Source organism: Haliaeetus leucocephalus, unplaced genomic scaffold, assembly GCF_000737465.1.
Source record: "Haliaeetus leucocephalus isolate CR32 unplaced genomic scaffold, Haliaeetus_leucocephalus-4.0 Scaffold906, whole genome shotgun sequence".
Lineage (NCBI taxonomy): Eukaryota > Metazoa > Chordata > Aves > Accipitriformes > Accipitridae > Haliaeetus > Haliaeetus leucocephalus.
Window position 1 is genome coordinate 4,413,294 of NW_010973342.1, and position 26,274 is coordinate 4,439,567.

The following is a 26,274-nucleotide window of genomic DNA, read 5'->3' on the forward strand; positions in this document are numbered from 1 at the left end:
AAAAGTAAACACAAAATCTTAAATGAGAAATTAAAGTAGTAAAAATAAATTTATCATCAAAGAAATAATTAAAAAGGACTCAGAGGAAATATTCCAGACACCTAGCATTTGATCAGTGATGACTGACAATCTATTAAGAAAATTTTCTCATAGATGTTCAAATTGGACTCACCTGCTTCTATGATAAATCTAATGCAATTAATTAAGGAGCAAGCATGTGTCACATTAGCTGCAGAAGCCAGCAAATTCCAGAGACTAGGCTGCTGTAATGTCAGACAGCAACAATCCAGAGCAGCTTGAAGATCTACACTTAATGGAATCTGGTCATGCATTAAATGCCATGATAGTGCCTGTGCAAAAATAAAAGTTTCCCATTAATAGCAAACTCTTGCAACAGAAGAACTTATAACCAGCCAAAGGTGGGTTTTGTTTTGGTTCTTTGGGTTTGTTTTTTTTATTCAGCAACATGTAAAGTTTTATTAGCAAGTTGTATTGATCTTTTTTTTTTTTTTCCCCTGAGAGAACAGAACTTATTTTAAGTACAAGAAAATTATGAGCATTATATACTGTTTATTCAGTGTCCTAAAGATCAATGCAGGGCCATTCTCCGAAATGCCAAGATGATTCCATCATTCAGCCAACCTCTTCTTGTAAAAAGCTGCCCTTGTCCCATAAGCCCATCTGATTTACTAGCACAGGTCAAATAAAATAACCACTGAAGAAATTTCTACAGTTAAGACAAGAAAATTGCCCAGATCAAAAGTTACTCAATGGTGATCAGTTTAAGTCAAAGTTGTTTCCTCTCCCAACATTTCGTTACATCTTTAATTATGCTGTAGTTTCTTACCTCTACTGACATAACTACGAATTTCAGGATATCATCCTCTTTGTCAGGAGGAACACGGAGACCAGCTGGTAGTTTTGAGAGTAACAACAAATACTGAGCCAGTGCACGACAAAGAGTCATCATAGACTGATACATCATCTCATCTCCTATAAAATAAGACTGGATGAAATCTAGCAGTTCGAATTTTTTCCCCCTCAATAAATGTTTTTCAGAATTATTTCATAAGCACTTTTATGCCAGGTATCTTGATTTTTTAAAACAGTAAGTTCATGTATTCACAAGACATCTGTAAAGTACCTTTGCAGAGGAGAGAATAAACTTAAAAAGACGATTATTTCTATTACCAAAGATATCGCTTAGTTTTTTCCAGTAGGCTGATGGCTCAGCTGGCAACAGTGGTTGAAAAATCTGGTGGATGGCAGGAAGGTTTTGTACAGTAGTAGACACATGATCCAGAGTTACCCTCCGAGCCGTTTCAAAGAAGCTACTCTTCTGGTCTCTTGATATTTCATTCATGCCAAGGCTTAAACAAGGTGCTAACAAGCTTAGGTTGAATTCCTGAAATCAAATAGTGAATAATAAGTAAAGAAATTACTTTTAAAGAGAAGCTCAGTATCTGACAGTACTATTCTGGAATACTAATATGATGGTAAATTAACAGTTTATTAATTAACTAACTTGTTATTATGACCTCTACTCTATTGTGGTGTAACAATACCATAATTAAACCTATATCCGTTCCATGATCTGTTGAACCACGACACATTTAAATTTCAGACACTATTGTACTGGAAAGAAAAATCAGCAAGCTTATGCCAAATTTTCAGAAAAATATATGAATAAAGCTTAACAATGACCTATATACAAGGAATCTTCAAGCAATAAGTTTTCAAACAAATAAGTCAAACAATCTTTTTTAAAAGTTTCCCACTATTATTTCTGCATACCAGCAGCAAATGTAACGTAGAGAATTTGAACAAAATACGTTCTGAGAAAAAGTAATAGATACAAGTTGTCCTTGTACCAGATTTACTGTCTGTGGCCTGTTAGTGGCATATTGCAAGTCACCTAGCACAGATATTTAAAAGGTTACAGAAACATCTGGCCTTGTAAGAGACTGTATGGCAAAATGAGAAGTTCATGTAAAATGGTAAAACTGGATTTTTGTGATTGCAATACATAAACTAACCTTCACTTCCACTCTATACACCCAACCTGCACTACTAGAAAGCTACTATTAGCAGCATTGCTAGACACAGAAATGAAACACCTACTATTTTAGTTTCCAAAATGAAGTGAAATTCAAGAAGTAAACTACCAGTATTATATAAATTTGAAGTGTTTACATTTAAGAATCTAATCTATTAATACTACCAATAAGAATATTAGAAATAATTACATCTTCTTCAGCTGATTGTGTTTCATCTAACAAAGAAGTTACCTTGCTGGTCATGAATGAGTTCAGGTCAGGCTGAGGAATCCTATTTACCAGCTCTGCGCCTTCTAGCAGTGCTGAGTCAGACTTGATGCAACACTGTGACCTCACTAGTGACACATACCAGTCCTTTAATAATTAAAAAAAAGAAATTTGTTACATATTTGTTTTCAGAAAATAATACAGTTCCTGGGGGCAGGGGGAGAACTGCAGATTGGCATTGAATTGTGGTCCGTTTAAGAGATCACTAGGCCACATTAATGTCAAAAACACTCAAAATAAAAAAGGCAAAACAGACAACTGGTGAATGAACCATCTTAAACGACACCAATGGATGTCCACTGGCAAGTTGTTTATTTCCATAGAGTCTGCACAGGAAACAAGGAAAAAAGAAGCTTAAAATATAGCAAAGGCGTATGTATTAGGATCCTAAAGCAGAAGAGAATATCTAGGAAAAAAAGCCTGGAATACTCAGTAGTCATACAAACATAACAGTAATAGCACAAAAACCAATACGTAACCAAGGAAGAAGATTCTTCAGATTCAAATAAATCAGCAGACAGAGATAACATCTATCTTTTAACACGCACTGAAATAAACAAAGACTATTACACAACACTGCAGATGTACTCCTTAAATTATTAGCGATGAGCTAATAATTTTTAGTTAATAATATAACTAATTTAACTAAGGAATATGAAGAGGTTCAGTCACCCCTTTCCTGTGTTTTCTCTCTCATAACTGGACATCCTGAATTTGCTGATATTAATTAGAATGCAACTAAGCCTGTCAGAGTTCAAGGAACATCTGGATGACACTCTTAGTCATATGGTTTAATTTTAGGTAGTCCTGCAAGGAGCAGGGAGTTAGACACTATGATCCTTATGGGTACTTTCCAACTTGAGATAGTCTATGATTCTATGAACTATGTGGGAGTTGTGGAGGAAGCATACAAAACTACTTCCTTTGTGCAGGATTTACAGTTACAGAGGAAGGAGATTTTTTTGGTTAATTTGAAGACACAAAGCTATGGGTGAATGGTTTCTGGGCACAAAGAGTGTTTCCTCCTGCTGTCTAAGTAGCTCTCAATCTCTCTCCTAAGTCAATGGGTTCCTCGACTACTTATCAGTCTCCTCCAAACTGTCAGCTAATCAAATAATTTTTGCCATCTCAGTTACATACGTTTCCTATTACTGTGTATCACTGTAGAACACAAAGGAATGAAAAGGAGAAATTATCTGTGCCATGGGACAAACTCCAAAGAAAGACAGAGGCCCCAAAAGGCTTGCTCTTAGCCTCCCACCCACTCTGAAATAAATGCATCTAAGTACATGAAAGACAGAAACAGTTATGTAGTCATGATTGTTCTCTGAAAGTAATTTAAAGCTGAGAAGTGGAAACTGAGAAGTAATGCTTAATTTCCAAGAGACAACCAACAGTTTTCAGCAAATGAATAAAACTGATCACTGCAGTAAACACATTAAGAAAACAAGTTAAAGTATTTGTCTTTACTGAACCTTATACAAATCTTTCCACTAAAGTTATGCGAAGAAACAAAACTTGATAGTTTTTCACAGCACCGTCAATATAACAAAGATCTATGCATGTGCTAATTCTTTATCGTAAGTTCAACAGTCAGCCAACGCATATGAAATCATTCACTGATCTATATTTGAGATTCATTGACAATTCTGAGAACATTAACTGCATAGTAAAAATAAGCTGTATTTAAATATTTTGTAATGAGCAATAACTTGTTTACAGCCAAGGCACTTTTAGTGACTCTTTCTAAACATAACCTTACTTTGTCTAGAATTACATTCTCTAAAGCTGGTTGGTCTTCTCCATCTAGTGGGTGTGAGGTAACCAGAGGTGAAGGACTAGTTGTGTCCGGTGCTACCATAAGACGAAACCTATCCAAGAGCGAGTAAAGTCTTTGGTGTCTGAAAATTGAAGAACACATTAGCAGAGAGTTAACTTACTCAGTTTTGTAAATCATTTAAAGATAGAAAGACATCCAGTGAGCCAATTCTAATCCTGGGAGAGAAAAGCAGTAGGGTCTTAAGTTCTTTGTTGGATATATGCAGTCATATGATGCAAACCTGCAAATTTCACCAGCTAGCAGTAAGAAAAACCAAATGAACTCAGCACCATCAACAATAAAGATTTAAAATTAGTTTAGATTTAAAATTTGTACATGTACATTTGTACATAAAATGCAAGCTGTTCAGTTTTCTTTAAGCAGTAAATCTTCTTAATGAGTAAGAAGAATCAAAGTTAGTGTACAGATTATGTGATTGCAGACAAATACGTTCTAACAGATACCAAACAAGAGTCGACTACAACTGAACTTTTTTTTTTTTTAAATATATTAAGAATTCCAGTTTGTAGATTTATGTCAGTGTCAGGGTTTTTTTCTGTTACGTTGGGGTTTGTTTTTTGTTGTTTTTTTGGTTGGGGTTTTTTGGGGGGGGTGGGGTGTATTTTTTTCATTACTGCTATCAAGACATTGTATAAAGTCATTTGGAGATTCTGGAATTTTTTAAAAATTCAAATGTAACGTTACCTATGAAGACACATTGCTATCAATCTACTGCAGTTTTGGGCTTTAGATTCTTTCCACCTACTTCTTTCTTATTTCAGTCAACAGATATTAACCTCAAACAGCAATGACATCAAGAGGAGTAAATTAGGCTCTTACTAACATTAAATAAAGCTTTTTCAAAAATTGAGTAATTTGCTCCTTTTTGTAACAGCAGTTTAAACAGCTGGGAGTCTAAACAGTTAAAAGTTTTAACACAGTTGCTTGGAAAAAAACCCACCAAAACAAAAAAAAAAAAACCAACCAGCCCACCCAGCCTGGACTCACTAAATTCTCCAAAAGTTAGAGGAAAATAAAGTTCTTTTCAGTAATGTAGTTTTTGTCAAGGAATTAATTTGCAGTTGCTGTCTCTCAAAAGTTAAATACTGAGTGGGATGCAGGAGAGAGAATTTGATGCCTTCAAGCCTTTAGCTTGCTTTAATCCTTAAGTATATTGCAAATTCAACTTGGCCAACATGACTGTCCTTGTGCCAGAATATGCCTGCATCTCCTCAGAGAGGCTTTACTCCTGTTTTACTTCCAAAAAGGACCCACTATCTTAAGAAAAACCCCAAACATAGGAAAAAACAGTTAACGCAATTAGTACTAGAACATTACTTAGTTTAGCTTTTTAACATGTATTGGTATTATTTACCTTGTTGCTAGTCCACTGTTTTGAAGGTACTCCTGAATTCTATCCAGTTCTTCAACTGGTAACTGAGTCATGCTGTTCTATAGAAAAGAGTCACAAGAATTTTATAGGACAGAAATAAGTCAAATACCTATAGGTACTTTGAACAGATTAGGAAAATTATAGGCAGATAAAGTGAAATGTAAACATTCACGTATCTATATATTAAATGACAAAAATTTCTTTTGCAATGAAATCACTTAAACATCATATTTTGATGGTTTTTTTGTAACCATTACACTTGATTACATTACTAGCACTACCCAATCTTATTTACAAATGAATACATTTATCTTTACCTGTAAAGTTGCAGCCAAAAGCATTTCTACCCGACGGCAAGCCAGTGTGTCAACCATGCGAGCAAGCACACGGAATGGAGTACACAGAAGCTTATCAACATATAATGTTAAGACAGCCCCAGACTGGCTGAGATGTATTCCCTCTAAGCACTGTAAAGTCTTCTTCAGAGTTGTGGGCTAGATGTTAAAACAAACCAAACCAGAACAACAGAGAAAAAAAAAGCAATCAATTGGAATACAAATATCTTAAAGCTAAAAGGAAAGGCATTTAGAAAAAACTATAGCAGACAACTAGCTGCTCGATATAATAATCTACATATGAATAGGTTTGAGTTACTGGGTTATTTAATTAATATGAACACTAAGTTGTTTGATGTTTAACTGTAAAAGCTTACTCTTTAAAAGTAAGCAAAAAGTAGGGAGCAAAACTTAGGGAAAAAAGCTAGAGAGGCTTAAGTGGAATTGTAGAAAGCTTTGAAAACAATGAGAAGCTTGAACTCTTGCTGGACAAAGATAGGAACATGAGCATAGTCAAGACAAGAGACAATACAAAAATCCAGATAAGCATTAGGGATTTTTTCTGAGCACATGTTTAATCATAGGAACAGGATTAAAAGGGGGTGCAAGGAATTTTTTTAAAATTTTTTATTCTTTTAAATATGAGAACCAATTCAGCACCAATAATCTAAAGGAAGGAACACAAACTAGTTTGACTCATGGAACCAACCTGGTTTTAGAACAGACTGTAAATACCAGTTATTTTAATTTTACTAACTTTTCTGATTATTACCAAACATTTCACAGATTGACATCTTCCATTCAAACACATTTAGTTTAGTTCATTCTACCAATTCTCAGACACTAAAGCCCAGATTCATCTCACCTAACTTTATAAAGTGTTTTACTCACATGCCTAAAGCACTAATGCAGTTGCACTAGATTTGCATAGAGACAATGGGAAGAGACAAGAAACGTTACCAGGCTACTCAGGGTGCAGTAGCATCTCCCAGCATTAGCTCTAGAGGAAGCCCAGCAAATGACATTTCCTATCTAGTGAGTTCCCAAGATTAAGAGGGATGCATACAACCTTACATCCCTATAAAACATCATCCACTCCTTTTCATTTGAAAACTAAAATAATCAACAGAAATCATACACTGATTTCTGAAGCAGTATTTCCATCACTTGTGGGGTAGATCAATGGGGATGGCACAAGCTTGCAAATAATTTTCATGTTGTCAGGGCCTATGAAGACGGACTGGTTCCTATTCCTGCCTCCATAGTTAGTAGTTCTGTTATTTATACTACCAAGGCACTGAAATCAAAGATGAAAGTTACAGCTTTAATTTACCCTTCAGATATTTATTATGCAGGGGTAATACCCAGGAAGGAAGGAAAGCAGCTTACCCAACTACTTGAATTCACAGATTTGATGGATTGGAACACATTGGATGCTGAAGTTGCTAATACATTATAAGGTTTGCTGTTTGCATGCTTAAAGAAGTTACTTTAAAAATAAAATAAGTTGATAAATGACCCAGAAATGTCAGAATTTGCATACTCATCAGTTAAACTTACGCTGAAATATAAGTGACTTTATTCTTTAAAAAAGTAAAAAAGTTAAAACTTACAGCTGCAAGATTTTCACACCGTGATTGAATGGCCTGGATAAAGAGACCACTGGCTGCTGAATTCCTGTGAACAGCACTAATAAAGTCTTGTACTGGAGGCTCATGGGACAGATTAATCAAGTCTTGAACATGATTCACAATAAGCCAGGTCAAGTGTTCTGAATCATGTAGGTTTTGACACTGAAGGGGAAAAAATGAAAATCTGATTCCAGTAATACCCATGTTGAGCATTTAATTACCAAAAACTTCATCTGACACAATGTGAAGTTTTTCATATATAATTCTGGTAGCTATTTTAAAATAATGGCATAAAGCATCTATATTTTAATATCACCATCATTATGTTTACATGACACATTTCCCAAATGCTTTTGATCTTGTTGCAAATTAAGAAATTTATAATGAATTTGTAAATTATTTTCTTTAAAACACTAAAAATCCAGGTTAAAAACAAGTAAATTGAGAAGGTTAACTCAAAGATGCTGCTTTTAATGAAATGCTGTTTGAAATAAACATGCATGTACACAGTCTTCTTGTAAAATGTGATTTTCATTAGGCTTCTTTTTAAAGATTTCTTATTACTACTGGCCTTAAACACAAGATGAATAATTTCTGGAAAGCAAATCCGAAGAGATCTGTCAATAATTAATTTTAAGCCTACAGAGGCTATGTGTATATCACCAAACAGTGCAACGCAACATGAAAAGGTCTGTAGAGCTAACCAGGTGATGCTGATAGGCTGACACTCCCCAGTAAAGAGAGTTTTGGAGGGTTTTACCCTTGGTCTACCTCTAATCTGACTCTGGTGACTGAAAATCCATTAGTACTTAAAAGAGCTTCTTAAAAATAGCTTTTGGTTTAGTTGAATCTGAAAGGAATGCAGTTTGCTTGTCCCAAAACTGCTCTGCAATGCAAACCAAACTGCAATACTAGATATTATGGGAAGATTCACTTCAGAAGTTCCCAATGAACTAAAATGCTAATATTGAGGCAGCAAGAGGCCAAAGCCACAGGAACTACTCTCATTAGAGAAGCAAAACAGAAGTTTAATATTATAGAGACATAAATTTGTTGTCTCCTAGACACCGTGCACTGCTACTGATGTTGGGAAGTCTAACACTACTTCATGTGCTCCTAGCACCTCACAAGTAAGGGATATGATACCCAGCAGATAATTCTATTACCCACCAGGTATCCTTTCCAAGCCAAGAGAATTCTCAGTTCAGAACAGAAAAAAACACCAAATGAGATCATACCTAAGCTTACAGAAGCACCACCTGAAAATAAAATGACTAGTTTTATAAGTCTTCATTTTTCACTTGTGAACCAGATTCAGTTAATGCACATCAGTAATAAAAGACTGTCACCATAATAAAATAACTCAAATCTATGGTTATAAAATTTGTAATTCAAAACTTACAACGTAGTCACAGAAAAGAATGAGTGCTCCTCTTCTCACTATCTCTCGATTGCACATTCCACGTTTAGATTCTGAATCCGATTTATCACTGTCTCCAGATATCTGAGGGCTAAGCAATTTAGTAGTAGAAAGACTATGTCTCCTGCAAGAAACATTACATTTTGGTACTCTTTTATTGCTATGGGTACTGAAACATTAACAATCAAATTGCTTGGAATATCCTACCAACATCCTTACATAATATTTATTTTCCTAGAAATTTCTTCAAACATTAGACTGCTTTGAAGTAGACACTCTGCTTTCCATCAGCTCTTTACTTTCTAACAATTATAGTATCACTTTTTTGCTCCGTGCTCATTACTTCCTTGGACAGTCTGAAGAACTTCTGAAGAACTGAACACATTACTTAAAAGGAAAACATGGGCTATTGCATCTCTGGTAGGATAACAGAACCTAATACTCTATTTTCTTCTCAAGCCAAACCAGTGTTCTCGAGCACTTAGTCTAATGTCAGATTGAAAGTGATGCCCAAGCCAGAAAAAATACAGGTGATATTGGTAAATCAAAAAAGATAACTGCAACAAACAGCAGGTGTCACCTTAGCTATTTTAGTTGTCCTACTTTGCTCATAAGCCTAGTACTTTCATGTTTCTTCAAATTAGAATAATATTTTTTCACATCATGAGGTTGAACTGAGGCAAGAATCTCACTTTGAGCAAGTACTGATCCACTCATGTTGTAGAACAAGATTAGTCTTCCCTAACATTCACTACACAAGCATCAGAAACGTCTCAAGTCAGTTGTCATTCTCCCTCTACACAGTTAACACAGAGGGATATCCACCCACACATGGGGTACCTTCCTTACCCCCATAGGACAAATCATTCCAATGCCTGACAGGTGGTATGAACTAACTTCAGACCAAGAGAACACTCATTTTAGACCAAATCCCCAAATTTCAGACAGCTAAAGTTAAGTGAGGTTACTATGGTGCTTGATACTAATGAATCAGCATGGTGCTGATACTATGTTTTGACAGGATTTAGTAATAGACCCACTGAGAACAGAGAACAGATATAACTATAGTTACAGTTATACTGATCAGATTGTATTTTCATAAACAACATTGGCTGGTTATTTGCTGGAAGGTGAAATATGAAGTCTCCACATGAAATACGAAATACTGAATATTTTGCTGTAGCTACTTCCATAATTTTAATTAGAAGTAGTACATGGATGAAGTTTTCTTGCCTTAAAAATAGACAGATTACCTGGCAGTTCTTTTGAGGAACAACTGAGTGCATGACACACTTCCTTAGTCTGAAAGGCATACTGACATCAGAACAGACAATATGTATACACGTAAAGTAAATGGAGAACTATCTATTTCAGAATCCAAATAGTACTATTCAACAGGCTGACAGGCTTAGCAGAAAAAAAGCCAGATTTTTAAAATATTATTTTAGCAAATGTAATTGAGACACACTACTACTACTAGGGATCAAAAACAAACCTTACTTTGGGGTTTGATGCACTTCTGACCACCAGTTGTAGTTGGTATAATTGACAAGAAGCAGAATTTGACACCAGAGAAGTACTAATGAAGGATGCGTGGGAATCATGGACTGAACAAGGTCACTCAAACTTTCAAGGGTATAGAAACTATCATCAGATCCATCTCCTGTAAAAAGTCTGGTGGCTGCAGCTGTGATTCTTCTAAACATCCCTGAAAATAAAAGCATGTTAGAGTAACTATGCTCTAGTCTGAATCCTGAAGTTTTAAAATTATTCAGGGTACCCTGAGAATACAAAACTTGTTTCATAAGACACTACCATTCCTGGAAGAAAGGTACATCCTAAGCGGTTTTACAAATGTAAGGCAAGTAATAGGTTGCCCAAGGGCAGTGTGTGTAAACCAGTAACGATCAGCTCCCAAACTCAATAAATAATGATTTAGATAGACTAGAATTGTAATGAAACCTATCTTCTCAACTTTTTCTCTGTCATCCATAAAAAAGTTTATCTGATACACAAAACCTTTACCAAATTTAAAACTGTTAATTACAGACGAGGATTTTGGGGTAGGGGTTTTTTTGTTTTGCTTATAAAGTAAAATACAGAAGTTCTAATTAAGAACCATGCTGTAACTACTATTCTACGTGTTAAGATAGATTGCTTACAAGTAGCCTGCCTCAGAAGTTGGGTTCTCAAATACAGTTAGTTGAAACTAAACTGATACCCTTCCAACCAATTTCTAACATGCAAAAAGTAAATGTTTTTAAGTGGAGAAAAGTCATTACCCTGCATACTGAACACTTGGCACAAAAGCTGAATTTTGCTTTCTGACTTGCTGATTCTGTATTCACATGCCAGAACAAAGGGTAGGAAAACAAGGAAAATGAGCAAACTTAAAGCTGTCTAAAGGTACAGGACTTTGAGTTTCTATGAGGAGATAAGATCAGGTAAAAACGAGTTTCTTCAGAACCAGTTATAAACCAAAAGCTGATCAGAATAATTAATGAAGGAGATCTGTAATGTTGCTTGCTTGCCTCACCAGATATACTGAAGAATGAAGCTGTAAATTCCACAGCCACGTGGACCAGTTTAAGCTGCCCCCAGGACTGATAAATACACAATGTAAATAGCAAAGAACGGGAAAAATAACTGAGTCTCAAAACTTGGGTTCCGCTTACCAGCAAACCAGTGCTATTACCATTCCAGCTTCCTGCATTTGCAGTAATTGCACCATCTAGTGACTTCTACAGTCATGAAAGCCACTGCATGCTAATCTTTCCACTTTATCTATGCCTTTTATTTCTACTAACTTCAAAGTAGCACACTGAAAATGTTCATTTCTAATCTGGCAGCTTCCTATAGTTGAATACATAGGAGTCAGCAATGCTCACATTTTGAAAACACTATAATGGGTGCGAAGACAAAACATCCAAGTAGAATAGTGGTTAAAAATCATAGAAGACCTTGCTCTATGTTTCCAAACACAAGTCGCTATAAGCTGCACCTGTAGTTAGGAGACTATAACTTAAAGAGAAAAAAATTATAGAGGTTTTAACTGAAGAAAGTATTACAAAACCAAGCAATTAGTTAACCCTAAGCCTAAACCTGAAAGAAAATGCTACAACATGAAAATACAGCCCAGATGTCTGAACAACTTTCCTTCTACTGTGTTACACAGTATAAGGTAACCACATTACAACTAGTACTTAGAATTGATCTGTAGTCTTACATTAAATTCATTTCTAGAGATCATGCAATACACATACACCAGTGCTCTGCATTAGCATTTTAATTTTGTATGAACATTTCTACATAGTTCTTGGCAAGACGCACAGTGCAGCTTAGAAGCCAATTGTTGCAGCAGAACTAGCCTGAGCCTTCCCTTTCCATTATCCCCAGCTCCCACTGTGGAAGAACCCACTTCCCGGACTTCAATTACCAGCTTGATTTTCTGATTTCATTGGTCTTGGCTTGACACCATTTTATCACTTACTCCAAATCACCCTGGCATAAGTTATTTTTTATAATATTTGTTTCAAATGTTTCTCCATAACAGAAATTAATAGTATAAACAGTTATTATTGTAACAGACACATGGGAAAAGAGAACTATCACTTAATACATCTTAGAGCAGGCTTAAAACAAAGATCAAGGAAGGCTCTGGTAACTATCACCGCATTTTGTGCCTCTTCATGCACAATCCTGGGGTCTTTGCGGCAAGAACCTAGGTTTGCAGGACTTCTTTTCTTAAGCCAAAGTTCTCTTCTGACAAGTCAAAAGACAAAACATCATCCACCATGGCTGCACAAACTCTCACAACATAATTCAATTGGCTTCCCATTCGCTTTTCTATCTGTTACTATCACTGAAGACTAGGAGGATTAAAGTTACTGGAAGTTAAATCAAGGCAATGCAGAAGCTTTGAGCTTTGATAGAGAACCGGTTGAAGACCCAGAACATTTCCATCAGCACTCTATTTATTTATTTATATCTACACCTACAATACTTATGTTTGCAAGAAGCAGCTGGTAGCAATGACAGGAACAGAACTAAGTATTTTTCCCTCAAGAAAGGACTTCATAACTGAACTCTGTAGGAAGAGCTTAAAAAGAAAAAAGATTAGAGGTTGTTGGGATACAGTGGAGCACAGAATCATCTTAAATGTCTAACAACAGTATTCTGCATGCACTTTTTTGGTTAGTCACATCTGCTAAATAGTGTGTTATAACTCCCATTTTACAGATGAGGCCATGGAATGCAGAGTTCTTGTCCTGTGTCTGTACGGAACTCTATGAAGAACCAGGGACTTGTGTCAAGACCTTTTAAATTGCAGCCAACTACTGTAATCCAAGGTTGGATTTCAGCTGCAGGCTGAAAATTAGAAGGCAAAACCGACAGTCACAGCAAAGAAAGAATAAAAGAATAAAATAAAGGGAAGATAGTGCCGCTATTATGAAAATAAGTTACAGAATTAGGCTAAGGAATTACACCGAAGGGCCAGAGATTGGATATCTAGCAGAAGACACCCAAGGCAGAATTCCCAAACCTGAAGAAAGGAGCTCAAGACCAGCTAGCTGGAACAGTACTACGTTTCCTATTTTTCTGGTTTTGGTTTTGGGGGTTTTTGTTTGGTTGTTTTTTTGTTTTGGTTTGGGGTTTTTTATATGTTTTTACTAATTCTGACAAAGAACAGGAACCTACCTTGTCCTGAGTCTGAACTAGTGGTCTGTAACTTGGTATTTTAAGCCTGGACATACCTACCAACCTCCAAATTGAGTAAAAACAAGAGAAATACAACCACAAATTTGGAATGCTTTGCATTTTTGGACTGGAAGATTTTAGACAGTTAAAAGGAGAGATAAAGAGTCACTAGTGATATTTTGTTCCACATAGAAAAAAAAGTGAAAAATGTGCCCTGCATGCACAAGCACAAAGTTTGGGAGGTTCTTTATAATGAATAGGATAGAATGTCTTGAGCACCTATGTTTTCCTTCTCAGTAGTTAAACACATTCAACAATTGTCTCAGAATTGAAAAAAAACAAAGCCCTGCCCCCGCAGGCAGTGTTTAAAGTATTACCTGATTTGAAGATATGTATTAAGCACATAAGCAGTGTGCCCAGCTCCTGGCAGTAGAAAGTATGTTGCTGCTCATTCATGTCCACTTTCAGTTGTTTGGTAACGATATCTTCCAGTAGAATGCCAACCAGTTGTAATAAGAACCTTGAAAAACCATGTATACAATCAGCGGGAAAAACTATCAGTGCAACATCTTTCAGAATAAGATGAGGTTTGCCCACAAAACTCAGTAAGTTTGAAAAATAAAACATGAAGTCCTTGTCCATTCATTCTAAATAGGATGCTAAATTAAATGCTACAGAACAGGTTGACCTAAAACAAATATGATGCTATAGGTATAGAGAGATGATCACAAGCGCTTCAATAATTACATATTGGATCTGGGTTATCTACTTATCAGCTAAAGTCATGACAGCATCCATACACCTGCCTACCTCATTTACACAGCAAACATTCACAATGCTATGGTGTCTTTATAGTGATTTGCAATAAGCTAAAACTACACCATGACAGTTATCGCAGCTCAGCTGAGGAGGGGTGAAGTCAGCAAGTCACAGTCATTCAGCTGCTTACAGCCTCATCTATCCACACTCTATCACAGAGGTTCCATATCAAACCTCCAGCCAGGGGGCGGGAGGGGGAGGGAAATAAATCAAAAGAAACACCAAAAAAGAGCATTTGAGGAAAGCCATCCTTGCTCCTGGCCATAATCGTTCCTCAAGTCACTCGTGTTGGACATAAGGTCACATTAAGGGACTCCAGAAGCCCCTTTTCCCTTTACTCATCACCCTCACAGTGAGCTGAATGATAAGAAACAGCACTTTATTTCTATCTGAAGTTCCACACTTGATTAAAAAGTTCTTATTTCCTTAAACAAATAGCTATTTCAAATGCTTCCCACCACATTAAAACATAATGCCTTAATGACAAACATTATGTCAATGTAATACCGCTGCCATCTCTCCACACTTCTTTTGCCTGACGTTTGTCGCTCTCTGAGGACATTAGCATGGGAAGCTAACTGGATAATGCCAGCTCTTTAAAAATAGGAAATAAAGAGCAGGACTAACTTAATAGATTTGAATCCATCTGCTGCCAAGATTCTAGTACAGAACCTGGCCTTCTACTAACAGGATGACTCATCTTTCAGTCCCCACACAGGGAAGAAGGAAAGGGTTAACCAATTAAGTTTTTGGACCTGATTATAGTAAGTCCAGGATTCACCCATTCTAACAGCTCCATTAGGTCCGTCACTTGGTAGGTATCAAAAGGTATCAAAACAGTCCAAAGTCCCTAACACAAACTGCTCATCTCCTCCCTCTACTGTTCATCTCATTATTCCTTTCTCTGCACACACTCCTCCCATATCAAGTACTTAACAGACTTTATTCCTATCAGATAACAGTTCTATACATGTGTATATATTGCACAATATACGTGTGATTTCTCAGAAACCTTAAATCTTTCTCCCAAGTTATTCAAGAGAAAACATACCTAGAAAATGTCTCTTCAGGCAGATATTTAGCCTGTTTAACCTCAGTGCGATCCTCTGGTGCAGGTAAGTTATTTTCTCCACGTCTCAGTCTGCTAATCGCTTGACATGAAATCAAATATGGTGAGAAAGAAAGCTCTTGTATACGGGATAGAACGATGTCTTCTGTTGACTGTGAAATCAGAACTCTAAGGATAGCTAAAATTCCAGAAATCCATAGCTGGACAGTGCTCACTGATGCCTAAAACAAACACAAAAATACAGAAGATTGTTAAACAGAGTGAATATAAGCTTGACAGTTACCACAAGAATAGCATTTTGGAAGATGTGAACATAAAATTTATTTCCTGCTTGCTCCATTCTCAAAAGAGCCTGGTTTTTATACAACAGTTAATGAAAATGTTAGGTTTTTGGAATACATTCCTATGCTGTGTTGAATACCTTTGAAGTTAAACAATCTCTCAACTATAAAAACGGTACTAATACTTGCATAACAAAAGTGTGATTTGCCTATTAAACTGCATTCTAGAATTTACTGTAACAGTATGTTTCTCTACATTCCTGATCCTCAAAATACAAAATGAAGGCAAGTAATCCAAAAGCAGAACATTCCTATATAAAGTGCTCCCAGTTGGTAAACAATATTAGTTCTAACCAACTCCTTCCTAAAATCTTCTGCAGGTACTTCATCACCACATTGCAAATTAAGAAAAAGAAACACATGCTCTTTTGTTTTGCATGAAAGACACCAGATTGTCTCTTCTCTGGAAAGAGCTGCTTACCATTGTTTTAGGAGTAACAAACATACTCCTTAAAAGCATGTCCACAGGGCGAAGGGATGAAGGAGCCAAAATTTCAAACAAAGTGTTCAATACTCCCAAAGCATCATGAGAGTCTATATGCATCTGTAAGAGAAAAACACAAAACTGATTTGTAACTATCCACTAAAGGTAACTGCAACACAAAAATTACCATTTCATGATTTAAACATTTCTGTGACAACCTGTGTGTAATAAAGCTGTCCTTTACAGTACAAAATTTAGAGTAACCAAAAGCTATGAAAGGTAAATTAAAGCTTCATTGCAGGCCTTCCTACACAGGAGTTTTGAGAACACAGACCAAAATCTATCAAATTAAATTCACTATACATACCACATATTTTATTAGGAAAAATATGCCATATTCAGAATGAGACCAAAAGACTGACTTGTCATAAAATTTAAAAACTTTTCTCCTCCCTGCACATCCTACCAGGCATATTTATAGAGAACAAAGCTGGTCGTGAATAAACTTAAGCTGGTAACTAGGAGAAAAAAAAAATCCTAATCATCAGAAAAGTGAGGAGGTACAATGGTATTACACTGCTGCAACAGAGGTAAGACAACTTACTTGATCAGTTTTTTAGATAAATTATAAAACAATCAACTGCCAAAAGCAAAGGACTAGACTTGAAATCTGGATGACTATCTTGCCTAAATAATTTGATAGTTGAGCATGTGCACAGATTCATACAAAACAAAGACAATTTCAATTTGCCAGCATTTTAGCTTTGCTCAAAAACTGTTGTCTGATCCACAATAACTGCCAACTCTCCCCAACCACGAGATCTCCTCATGGGAGTGGGGATCTGCCATCATGGAGTAAAGAACATTAAGGGCACAAATTCACTAGTTTTACTTATTATCCTTGAAGTAAGTGTTTCTAATTCCAGGAAAGCTGTATCAAAGTCAAGTCCTCTGTTTCTTAGGGAGCAGCACTGAAAAACAAAACAAAACAAAAAACCCCCAACTTTATCCTGAAAGGAGTCGTCTTTTCTTCCCAGATACAAAGGGCCTACTCTCCATCCCCAGTGTGCAGTCCAGTGAAAGAGACATGCTCACACTGCAGGGAGTCCAGCAGAAAGCCACACAGATGGTTACAGGCTTGGAGCATCTGTCATACAAGGGGCAGCTGAGATTGTCCCACCTGGAGAAGGCTCATGGGGATCTTTATCAATGTGTACAAGTATCTGACCAGGGGAAGCGGTTGGAAGAGACAACAGAACTACAGGAGAAGAGCCAGAATCTCTTCAATGGTATCTAGTACCAGGATGAAAGGCAATAGGCACAAGTTGAAATTCAGGAAATTCCATTTGTATACGGGTTTTATTTATTTGTTTTCTGCCTGTGAGGATGCTCAGACACTGGAAGAGGTTGCCCAGAGAGGTTATGGAGGCTCCATCCTTAGAGACTGTCAAAACTTGACTGGACATGGGCCTAAGCAACCTGCTCCAGTACGCCCTGCTTTGAGGGGAAGACAGTATCTAGAGGTCCGTTTCAACCTCAGCTATTCCATGATTCTGTGATTTATTAATGCAGTTTCAGACTATGTCTTCACTCTCCTAAGAAAAAAATGCAATTAGACCCACTGCAGTTACAAAAAAATAATTTTGACATTCTATAAACATGGGAGAATCTTCACACCATTTAATAAGTGCTCTGATATAATCATGTACATAAGTAGAATGAGCTTCCTCTGGAAACAGCCTCGAAGATACTGCACATACTTCATGCATTTAAATATGACCTTCATCACTTCAAAGACTTAGTTTACCTTGCAGTAATTTTTTTAGATATGGCAACCACACTTTCAAGAAAATCTGTCTTCATGTATAAAAAGAATAAAATAATCAAATACCTAAAGCCATTATTGATACATACATTTTAACAATTATTTTAGACGTTTATAGATTAAAAAAAAAATCATATAACCACCTGTTGTTTTGCAAGCATTGGGAGAATAATGTCAGCTATTTGCCGAGACAATCTCTTCCATTTGTCTTCGTTTTCTTTATGACACTGTTGCAATACTAAGATGAACATTTCTAGCACCTGAGGAAAAGTCCAAAAGAATGCAAGTAAACACCCACACTAACAGGAATCATTTAAGTCATACCATAGTGGGAAAAAAAATTTACTGTTTCATCCACTGCCAAAAAGAAGAAAAAAAAAAAAAAAGAAAAAATCCACATGAGAAATCACACATTTTTAAAACCCCATTTCCAGGTTAAAAGCTTGTTCTTAGTTATGACTTTCTTTTTATTTTTAAAGAATTTTCCAGTTACTTTAGTAAACTAGAAAAAAAAAATGCTTTCTTGGTCCTTTTTAAGTTGCATTTGTCAAAAGACTACTCAAACAGCTGGAAAAAGGATAGTAAATCTAAATGCCACATCGCATACTCAACAAAGAGGGGAGGAAAGAAAAGAGTAATTTCCCACGTGTATACTCTTTCTTTAGTCTAGCTCAAATAAAGTTTAGATTTGGTCAAGGAAACAAAACAGACATTTTTATGGAGCTCATTCACCTGAGATATGCCACTTTTATATAAAAGTTTATAGGAGAGCATATAATGGAACACACCACCAGCACCAGCAAGGATCGCTTCTAGTAGCTGAACGTGTTATCGGTTTGAGGGTTATGGAGACCACACTTTCAAGGACAGACAGGCCAAAGACGCAGCAAGCAGGAATGTTAATATATGGACTGGGAAGCGGGACAGAAGAAAACCAGTTAGATGAATTTCTTTTACAAGTGCTCCAAGTAGTTCAAAGTCAGAAATGCAGCCAATTAAAAAAAAAGAAAAAAAGAAAACGTGATCACTAGATGACTTCTTTCCCCAAAAGCCTTTCTCACAGCAGAGGAGATAGGAGCAAGTCTGGGCTGAATGACTCGAAGTCTGGAGCTCCATGGATGGTAGCTACAATTGTAACAGAAAAAAGTTAAAGGTTGCAGCTCTTGGAGCCTCTCAAGGTACAGGGACACCACTGTGGAACATCGCAGCCACAGCCAGGGAACAACAGAACTGCCCAGGGGTTAGTTTATATGTATTGCACCAGGAGAACAGGACAGAATAAGAACGACAAATGGGATGGTGTGGGAAGAGCAGTGCATGGGTGGCCTTTAATAGGTTAAGTGTGTCAGAAGGGGATCTGCTAGCAATTGCAGTACCTTACATAACAAAGTTATTCACTATTTCACATCATGTGTCTACAGACTGTCATTTCATATAGTTATATTAGTCATTTTATGATTATAAAAGCACAAATTCAAAAGAAAATGTGGATACACAAAATTACCCCAATCTGAACATGCAGTTCTAACAAATTATTTTGACAAGATGTACTGACTTTTTTCCAACTATGCTCACAAAATACATTGCTTACATTAGCATACACTAGAACTGCATTTTAACACAATGAAAGGAAAAGCACATTAAGTTTGTTAAGCAGCTGAATAAGCAATAAGGTCCCATGTCAATTATGTCACTTCTCTTAAAATTACTTTTATGTTTTTCTTTTAAACGAAGTGTATTGAAGAAAGTCATTCTTACACTCCTACAAGGCAGAAACATGTCTTCCAGACCCATGAGGTCTGGGGCAAAGTAGTAAGTGCTAACAACTGTCTAACTACCAGTTTCATTACCTCATTCAAGTAATTCACATTTTAAAATATTTTTGAAGATATTGTTATTGTACAGCAACACCTAAATCATCTCTATGCAGCATGTTTCCTACTTTTAATCTTGTCCTCTCTTCTACTTTTACCCTCATTCTTTTCAGTTTCTTGAATCCTAATTTATTACAACTCATCTACTAACCTTCTGTTTATTCAATGTGCAACACAACCAAGATCGTGATCCTATCTGGAGCTTTTCAGTGCTTTGTTACCTAGGCTTGACTACAAAATCCCACAGACATGTTGTTTGACTTGAAAAACTGATTTGTAGTGCAGAACCTTTCCCCTACCCCCAAAAATCTTTGCGTACTCTCTAAGGAAAGATCACACACAGAGTCCAGCTATTCAAGTTTTATATAGAAAATCATTAATATTGCCTGAAGCATTTTTAGCATTCAGAGCAATGTTACCCTTCTATAGGCCGCAAACAGGAATGCTTTGTCCTCCTCTCTTACCTGATGGTATTGAATAAGTCTCAGCAGCATTGACACTACCACCTCCTTTTGTGTTTCCAACTCTTTTCCAGCATCAGCTTTATTTGTTCCTCTTAACACGAAGAGATCATGAACGATGGGTTGCAGAGCTGGTATTGCTAAAATGAGATTTGTTTTAGCGTAAGACAAGCCACTCTTGAACACCGTTTTCTTGTTCTAACACTTCAGCTACTAAAAGTAAACCACGCTTTAGTTTATTAAATGTTTTACCCATCCCTAAAAAAACCAAAAACCAAACAAAAACAAACCCCAAACTTACAATGCAAAATGATGTCTATCTTTTTACTTCTAGTAGAAAATTTATATTATGGACCCATCTGCCCCTGCTCATAGAGCTAAAATAGATACTTTTATGAAGTATTTCTCAGCAGAATCACCAGAAAGTATGAGAGATATGCTTCTACTTAAAGGCTGAAAGTGGAGAGAAAGGAAAGGGGACTAAAAATTAAAATGAAAGCCTTTAAAGTACTGCTATGTTGTGAACTTATTACCTAATAAAGTTTCAAATAAAAGCTTTGTTGCTATTATGTACAATGCAAAATATGGGGTAGCAGTGTTAGTAGGGTACAGTAACCTTCCTGAAGGAATTAAGTGAGACTTATCTCATGTATTAAAAATTTAAAAGCTAGTGTCTTCTGGAACAATCCATATGATTACAGCTTTCTATAGCTTAGCATTCAATACTGGTTTTATTGCTGAACTATTACTAATATTAGTGTTGGTGCCTTCTTTTTTTATTTTAATTACCATGTGTAACAGCTTTCCTCCCACTGGCCATGATACCATCACACAGATGAATGATCTTAGGAATTCCAATTATCTGTTTGGAATGATACCGCTCATAAGACAGCAACACCAGGAAAAAAAAGATATTAGGAATAATTGCTTCAGACTCCCTGAAAATAAAAAGTTAAAAGTGTCAAGTTTGAATTGCACAACTGTTCAGTAAAAATGAATCTTTTTACAGTAAGATTTTTTTTTTTAAGAATGTATTGTTCTGCTTTCATACAGGATTTCTATAATTTTTGTGCCATGTTCTTTACTATGGGTTTTCTTCCAAGGGATTTCTTTCAACCTTTGACCGTTACACAGTTACTAACATTATAACATACTATCTAATGCACATGACACATATTGGAGTAAAAATCCCACTTACCTCTTTATACAAACTCAAGTGTGAGAAAAAAGAGAAACAGCTGACAATAAAAATTCCACTGCGTTCCTTATGATCTATTAGGTACTATACAAAATGTACCAAGTGATCAGAATACATACGGATTCACACTGAATCCACAATAGGAAGAAGTAGCTCTCCCTTCAGTAACTGAATCCTACCAATGAAGTGCTGATTCCTGAAAGCATAGCTTTGTGGGGGAGATCCCAAAGGAATGGTTTTACAATACCAAATGGAGAAACAAATCAACATAGCTTAAGATTTATTTTTTTTTCCATGCTACTTCCCGACTTCGTCAGCCTCATGAAACCTAGATCATCTGAAAGGGCTACCACTGGAGCCAGAGAACCAACAAACACATTGCCCAGAAGGTAACTCTCCATTTCTTTTAAGGCAGAAATAACCAGCAAAACTAATCACTGCATGCTTCAGAATAAGACAGCTGTAAACCCGCACTATTCAAAAGATCTTTGCTAATTTCATACCTGAACTGTCCTACTTCAATGTATTCAAACTGCTTTAGCACAAATCCAATAAACACCTAAAGAGAGAATAAAGTGTACAACAGATATAGACACATTAATTCCCATTCGAAATAATTTTGACAGAGTTATAAAAGTGTGTGTTTTGAAAGGAGAGAAAGGAAAGACAGGCACTGAAAATCAGCTATAGTTCATTTTAATACGTTATGAAGTGTTGCCTTACAGTTACAGAAGATCTCGAGAATCTTGTTGATGTTAGAGCTTATGTTTTGCATTAATTTATGCAACATTTTACCTATAGTCTCTATATTTTTAAGTATAGCTTTCTCTCTCACTCATGTCACACACACTGTTTGAGGCATTACAGTCAAGTTAAGAATGAGCCAAAAATTTAGCCCTAAACCAAGATAAAATCCAAAGTATTCATGCATTGAAAAGATTTATCTGTGTACGAACTTACAGGAAAGTTATGTCTTGCAACTCATACTAGTTTATAAACGTGAAAATACTGTTGGAAGTAAAACACTTGTAAATAAAACACTTAAATTTTATTTTATGTTACAAATTTACTGCTTATATGGACAACCACACAGACTACTGTATTTGCCACTAGCTTACCCCCACTATTAAAATCAAATAAGCGTTGTCAACCACGATGCTATCAGTCATACGTAAGTCCATACTCTCAATATAGAAAAAAAGTATTTCTATTTTTAAATGAAGTTCTTTAATAGTTGTTGCAGAGCTTAGGAAGTAATTTATATGCGATAGAAAACCAGAAATCTGAAGCTCTGTGTTTGGGGGGGGGGGGGGGAATTGGGGCCCACCCCCCTTTAGGTTTTTGTTTCCCCCTTTAGTAAAGTGAATGGATTGTTGCAAATATTTTTGCTGTAAATATTAAGCCTGCTGGTGAGATCTCTGTATTACAAATTTGCAAAAATCGTGAAGCACCAACCTGATCCGAATCCAGAAGACAGTAGTTAACTCGTAGCTGAACCAGTTGAGCAAGCAAGTCTAGAACTTGTCTCTGCAGCTGTACCGATGTTGTTGTAGTATATTGTTTCAATGCTTTTATGACAAGGGGTTCAAATAAACGAATGTGACTGTGAATAGCATTCTGTAATAGAGAGATTTTAAAGTAATCTAACATCTGAACGGGTCTCTGATTCAAAACCAAATTACTTTTTAAAAGGAATAAAAAAAGTTTTAAATCTAAGGTACAGCTCTTTCAGGAGTACATAGATAAAAGTACCTTATCAGCACGATGTTTTGCTGCACTGGTAATGCTAGTTTTCAGCTGTGTAGAAACTTTTTGCAACACATCAAACCATCTGTCACAATAAAACCAAAAAACCATACACATTAAAAAAAATGAAGGGACAAACACATGCTCCTTAGATGCATATTGTTTTACCAATGCCAACTTTTCTTTATCTACTTGACTGCTTTAAGAATCTTAGCAAAACAAAAAAGCAACAGAGACAACCTACAGTACACTTTGATCAGATCACAGATTTGTGGCCAACAAACATCTAGTAGACAAAGAATTTCTAGTCTTTGCTTAGTCATCCTTCTGCCTTTCCTTTAAGACTACTATTTGCTATAATTAGCAAATTAATGAAATAGTTTTGAATACAAGTATTTAAAACTATAATGCTTTAAAAAAACCCCCAAACTTAAGTGATATCCATTTTAATGATTTAGCTTTGATTTGGAAAACACATTAGTGATAATCAACACAGTGTTGCATTCAGGATCTCACTACCAAGACAAATTACGCTGCTTAAGTCTACAAGAAATATATAATACACAGTACTGTAATTTCAAATTACTTGGCTCCCCTGTGATACTTGCATTTATGAAAAACAATAAAAAGAGAGTCTAGTTCAAGTTAGCTTTAGATTGTAAGGGAAGAAAGTTACCCTGAAGCATCGTGTTCCTGCTCAGCCTGAACCATGTTCCTTAGACTAGCATCAGCAAGGGCCTGTGTAAAATGTGTATATGGTGCCATGAAGCAATAATGATAGAGACCAGGTCTCAAATTGGAAGAACCTAAGCGTTGAGCTTTGCCTTGAGCTTTGTTGGGGTTTGAAGACAAGCCATCATACTGAGAAGCCAGATTTGTCCCAAACAATGTTTTCAATAACTAGAGAAGAAAATTGGAAGGAAAAAAAGAAGTTAATATTTCAGGAAAAAAACCTTGATTACTCATCCTCCCAAAAAACTTAAGGGGAAAGGTCAAAGTGCAAACTGTGGACCATGTAGTCAAATACAAAATGACAGAAAAAAGCTGGAAAAAAGAAACAATCCACACCTCACCCAAAAAGATACGATTGTTTTTGCAACTGAAGCTATTTCCATGTGACAATTCAAAATAGTCTACTAAAGCTCACCTCCCAAAATTAAGCTTTGATGACTTGAACCCAAATGTTTAACTGGAAGCTTCCAAGAAATCCACCAGTAAGGCAGTTCTTTGCTTTCCAGGTTTTTGACGTAGTTAACTAGCTACAGAACATATTTGGGAAGGTAGGAAACAAATGTTTTCTGAGCATTAGCTAAAATAGTTCTTTGAGTTGGAAGCAGTTCAGGAAGAAACTATATTACTCAGATGGTATCAAGTTTCAGAACAAGTCATGAAAATTAATGAAAACATGCTGTTTGCTCCACCTGGGCTACAGTTTCCTCACACCGCTTCTCTTAAAAGAATGGCCAGTCTTAGCATCCAATTGATAACCACAGGACATCAAGATTAGCCCTCCAGTAACACACAGAAAGTTGCCTCCTTACCTGCTGTACACAAACTGTTGCCATTGTTGGTTCTCTGTTGAAACATGATTTTAGGTATCCCAAAATTTCTTCTACACACTAGAAAAGCAGAAAAACAACTGCACCTAATTGCATTTTTCTTCATTGTATAAAGCATTACTATGAAAACTGGACAACAGCACTGTTTTTTTTACTAAGTAAAACTATACTACTTTAAGGGAAATCGTGCAAGTATGTAACGGAATAAAAATGCAAGATCTGCTTCCCAGTCTTAAAATAACTGTTGTGTTAGGCATTGTGGTAAGAAGGAAAAATACCAAGACACAAAAGAGGAAGGAGAGCAGTAAGCTTTCGGTCATTTTGTATATTTAATGTGAATATATTTAAACATATTAATATAGTAAGAATGACTGAAGGCAAACCATTTTGCTGGAAAGAAAAATCTCCATATGAAATTTAAACAATAAAAAAATTACTCCAGTTTTCAACAGCAGCAATTTAACAGGGAAAATCTGCTTTAGCACTTTACCCAACAAGCGTTGTGGCAGCACAACGCTTCTAGGACTACTCTCTCAACAGTACCAATTTTAAAATCAATGATATGTGCTTTTTCCCAGTAAAGACCACAGATACTGGACAATTTAACTGCAAAAAAACAAAAAACAAACAAAAAAACCCCCACAGATCTTATACCTTTCCAATGTCTTGAAGAGTAGCAAGTTCCAAGATTTGAGACAGAACATCTAAGGCAGACCGTAAGAAACATCCAAACTTTTCATTACTGTTCTGGAGATCCAAAGTAACCTAGTCCCAAAAAGTAAAAACACACTTTTTCTTAACAATTACTTGACAAGGTGATAAAAATTACAGAAAGATGGGGGTATTGACACAAAATAATCTTTTGCCTAAAATTTCAGCATAGTTCAATCAACACCACTGACAGCTTAGACTCCCTTATGAATTTCTGTAAAGGCAGGACTTCATTTTGACTTAAGAAGGATCTTCTAGCTATCCATCTAAGTTACACCATCTGGGAAGGCCCAGGATGTTGACAAGTAATGGATAATGTATTTCTCAGAAACACAGTAGGTGTAATAAGAATATATGCCCTGAAGTGTAAAAATCAGATCACCAACCCCCTAGCGAATGCATCTTCTACTACCTGAACTAATGAGGAAAAAGCTTACCTATCCTTCAATAAACTGCAGAGAAAACAGACATTGGGATCCATTCAGCATTGCCAAGCCAATGAAATGTCATTCAGTACCAGCGTTAGTGACAGCAGAGAAACAAGCAACAGGGTGACAATGCCTATAACGGGTTTTTGTTTGGCTGGTTTTTGTTTTTATTAGTGGTGGTTGTGGTTTGGGGGGGGGG

General features: G+C 36.1%; 1 protein-coding gene across 1 annotated transcript in view; it reads right to left on the minus strand.

Moving 5' to 3' along the window:
* HTT (huntingtin) overlaps positions 1-26,274 on the minus strand; it is an 84,353-nt gene that overhangs the window by 19,010 nt on the left and 39,069 nt on the right. The window contains exons 29-50 of the mRNA XM_010583518.1: positions 25,591-25,701; positions 24,919-24,996; positions 24,054-24,277; positions 23,384-23,462; positions 23,087-23,248; positions 22,135-22,190; positions 21,223-21,371; positions 20,437-20,573; positions 18,242-18,358; positions 16,271-16,393; positions 15,491-15,729; positions 13,998-14,140; positions 10,423-10,630; positions 8,905-9,046; positions 7,485-7,664; positions 5,854-6,030; positions 5,519-5,595; positions 4,087-4,225; positions 2,289-2,411; positions 1,192-1,405; positions 848-993; positions 173-350 (exon numbers count right to left, since the gene is read on the minus strand). Coding sequence (XP_010581820.1) covers positions 173-350; positions 848-993; positions 1,192-1,405; positions 2,289-2,411; positions 4,087-4,225; positions 5,519-5,595; positions 5,854-6,030; positions 7,485-7,664; positions 8,905-9,046; positions 10,423-10,630; positions 13,998-14,140; positions 15,491-15,729; positions 16,271-16,393; positions 18,242-18,358; positions 20,437-20,573; positions 21,223-21,371; positions 22,135-22,190; positions 23,087-23,248; positions 23,384-23,462; positions 24,054-24,277; positions 24,919-24,996; positions 25,591-25,701 — 3,202 coding nt within the window. The remainder of the gene's footprint in view (positions 1-172; positions 351-847; positions 994-1,191; positions 1,406-2,288; positions 2,412-4,086; positions 4,226-5,518; positions 5,596-5,853; positions 6,031-7,484; positions 7,665-8,904; positions 9,047-10,422; positions 10,631-13,997; positions 14,141-15,490; positions 15,730-16,270; positions 16,394-18,241; positions 18,359-20,436; positions 20,574-21,222; positions 21,372-22,134; positions 22,191-23,086; positions 23,249-23,383; positions 23,463-24,053; positions 24,278-24,918; positions 24,997-25,590; positions 25,702-26,274) is intronic.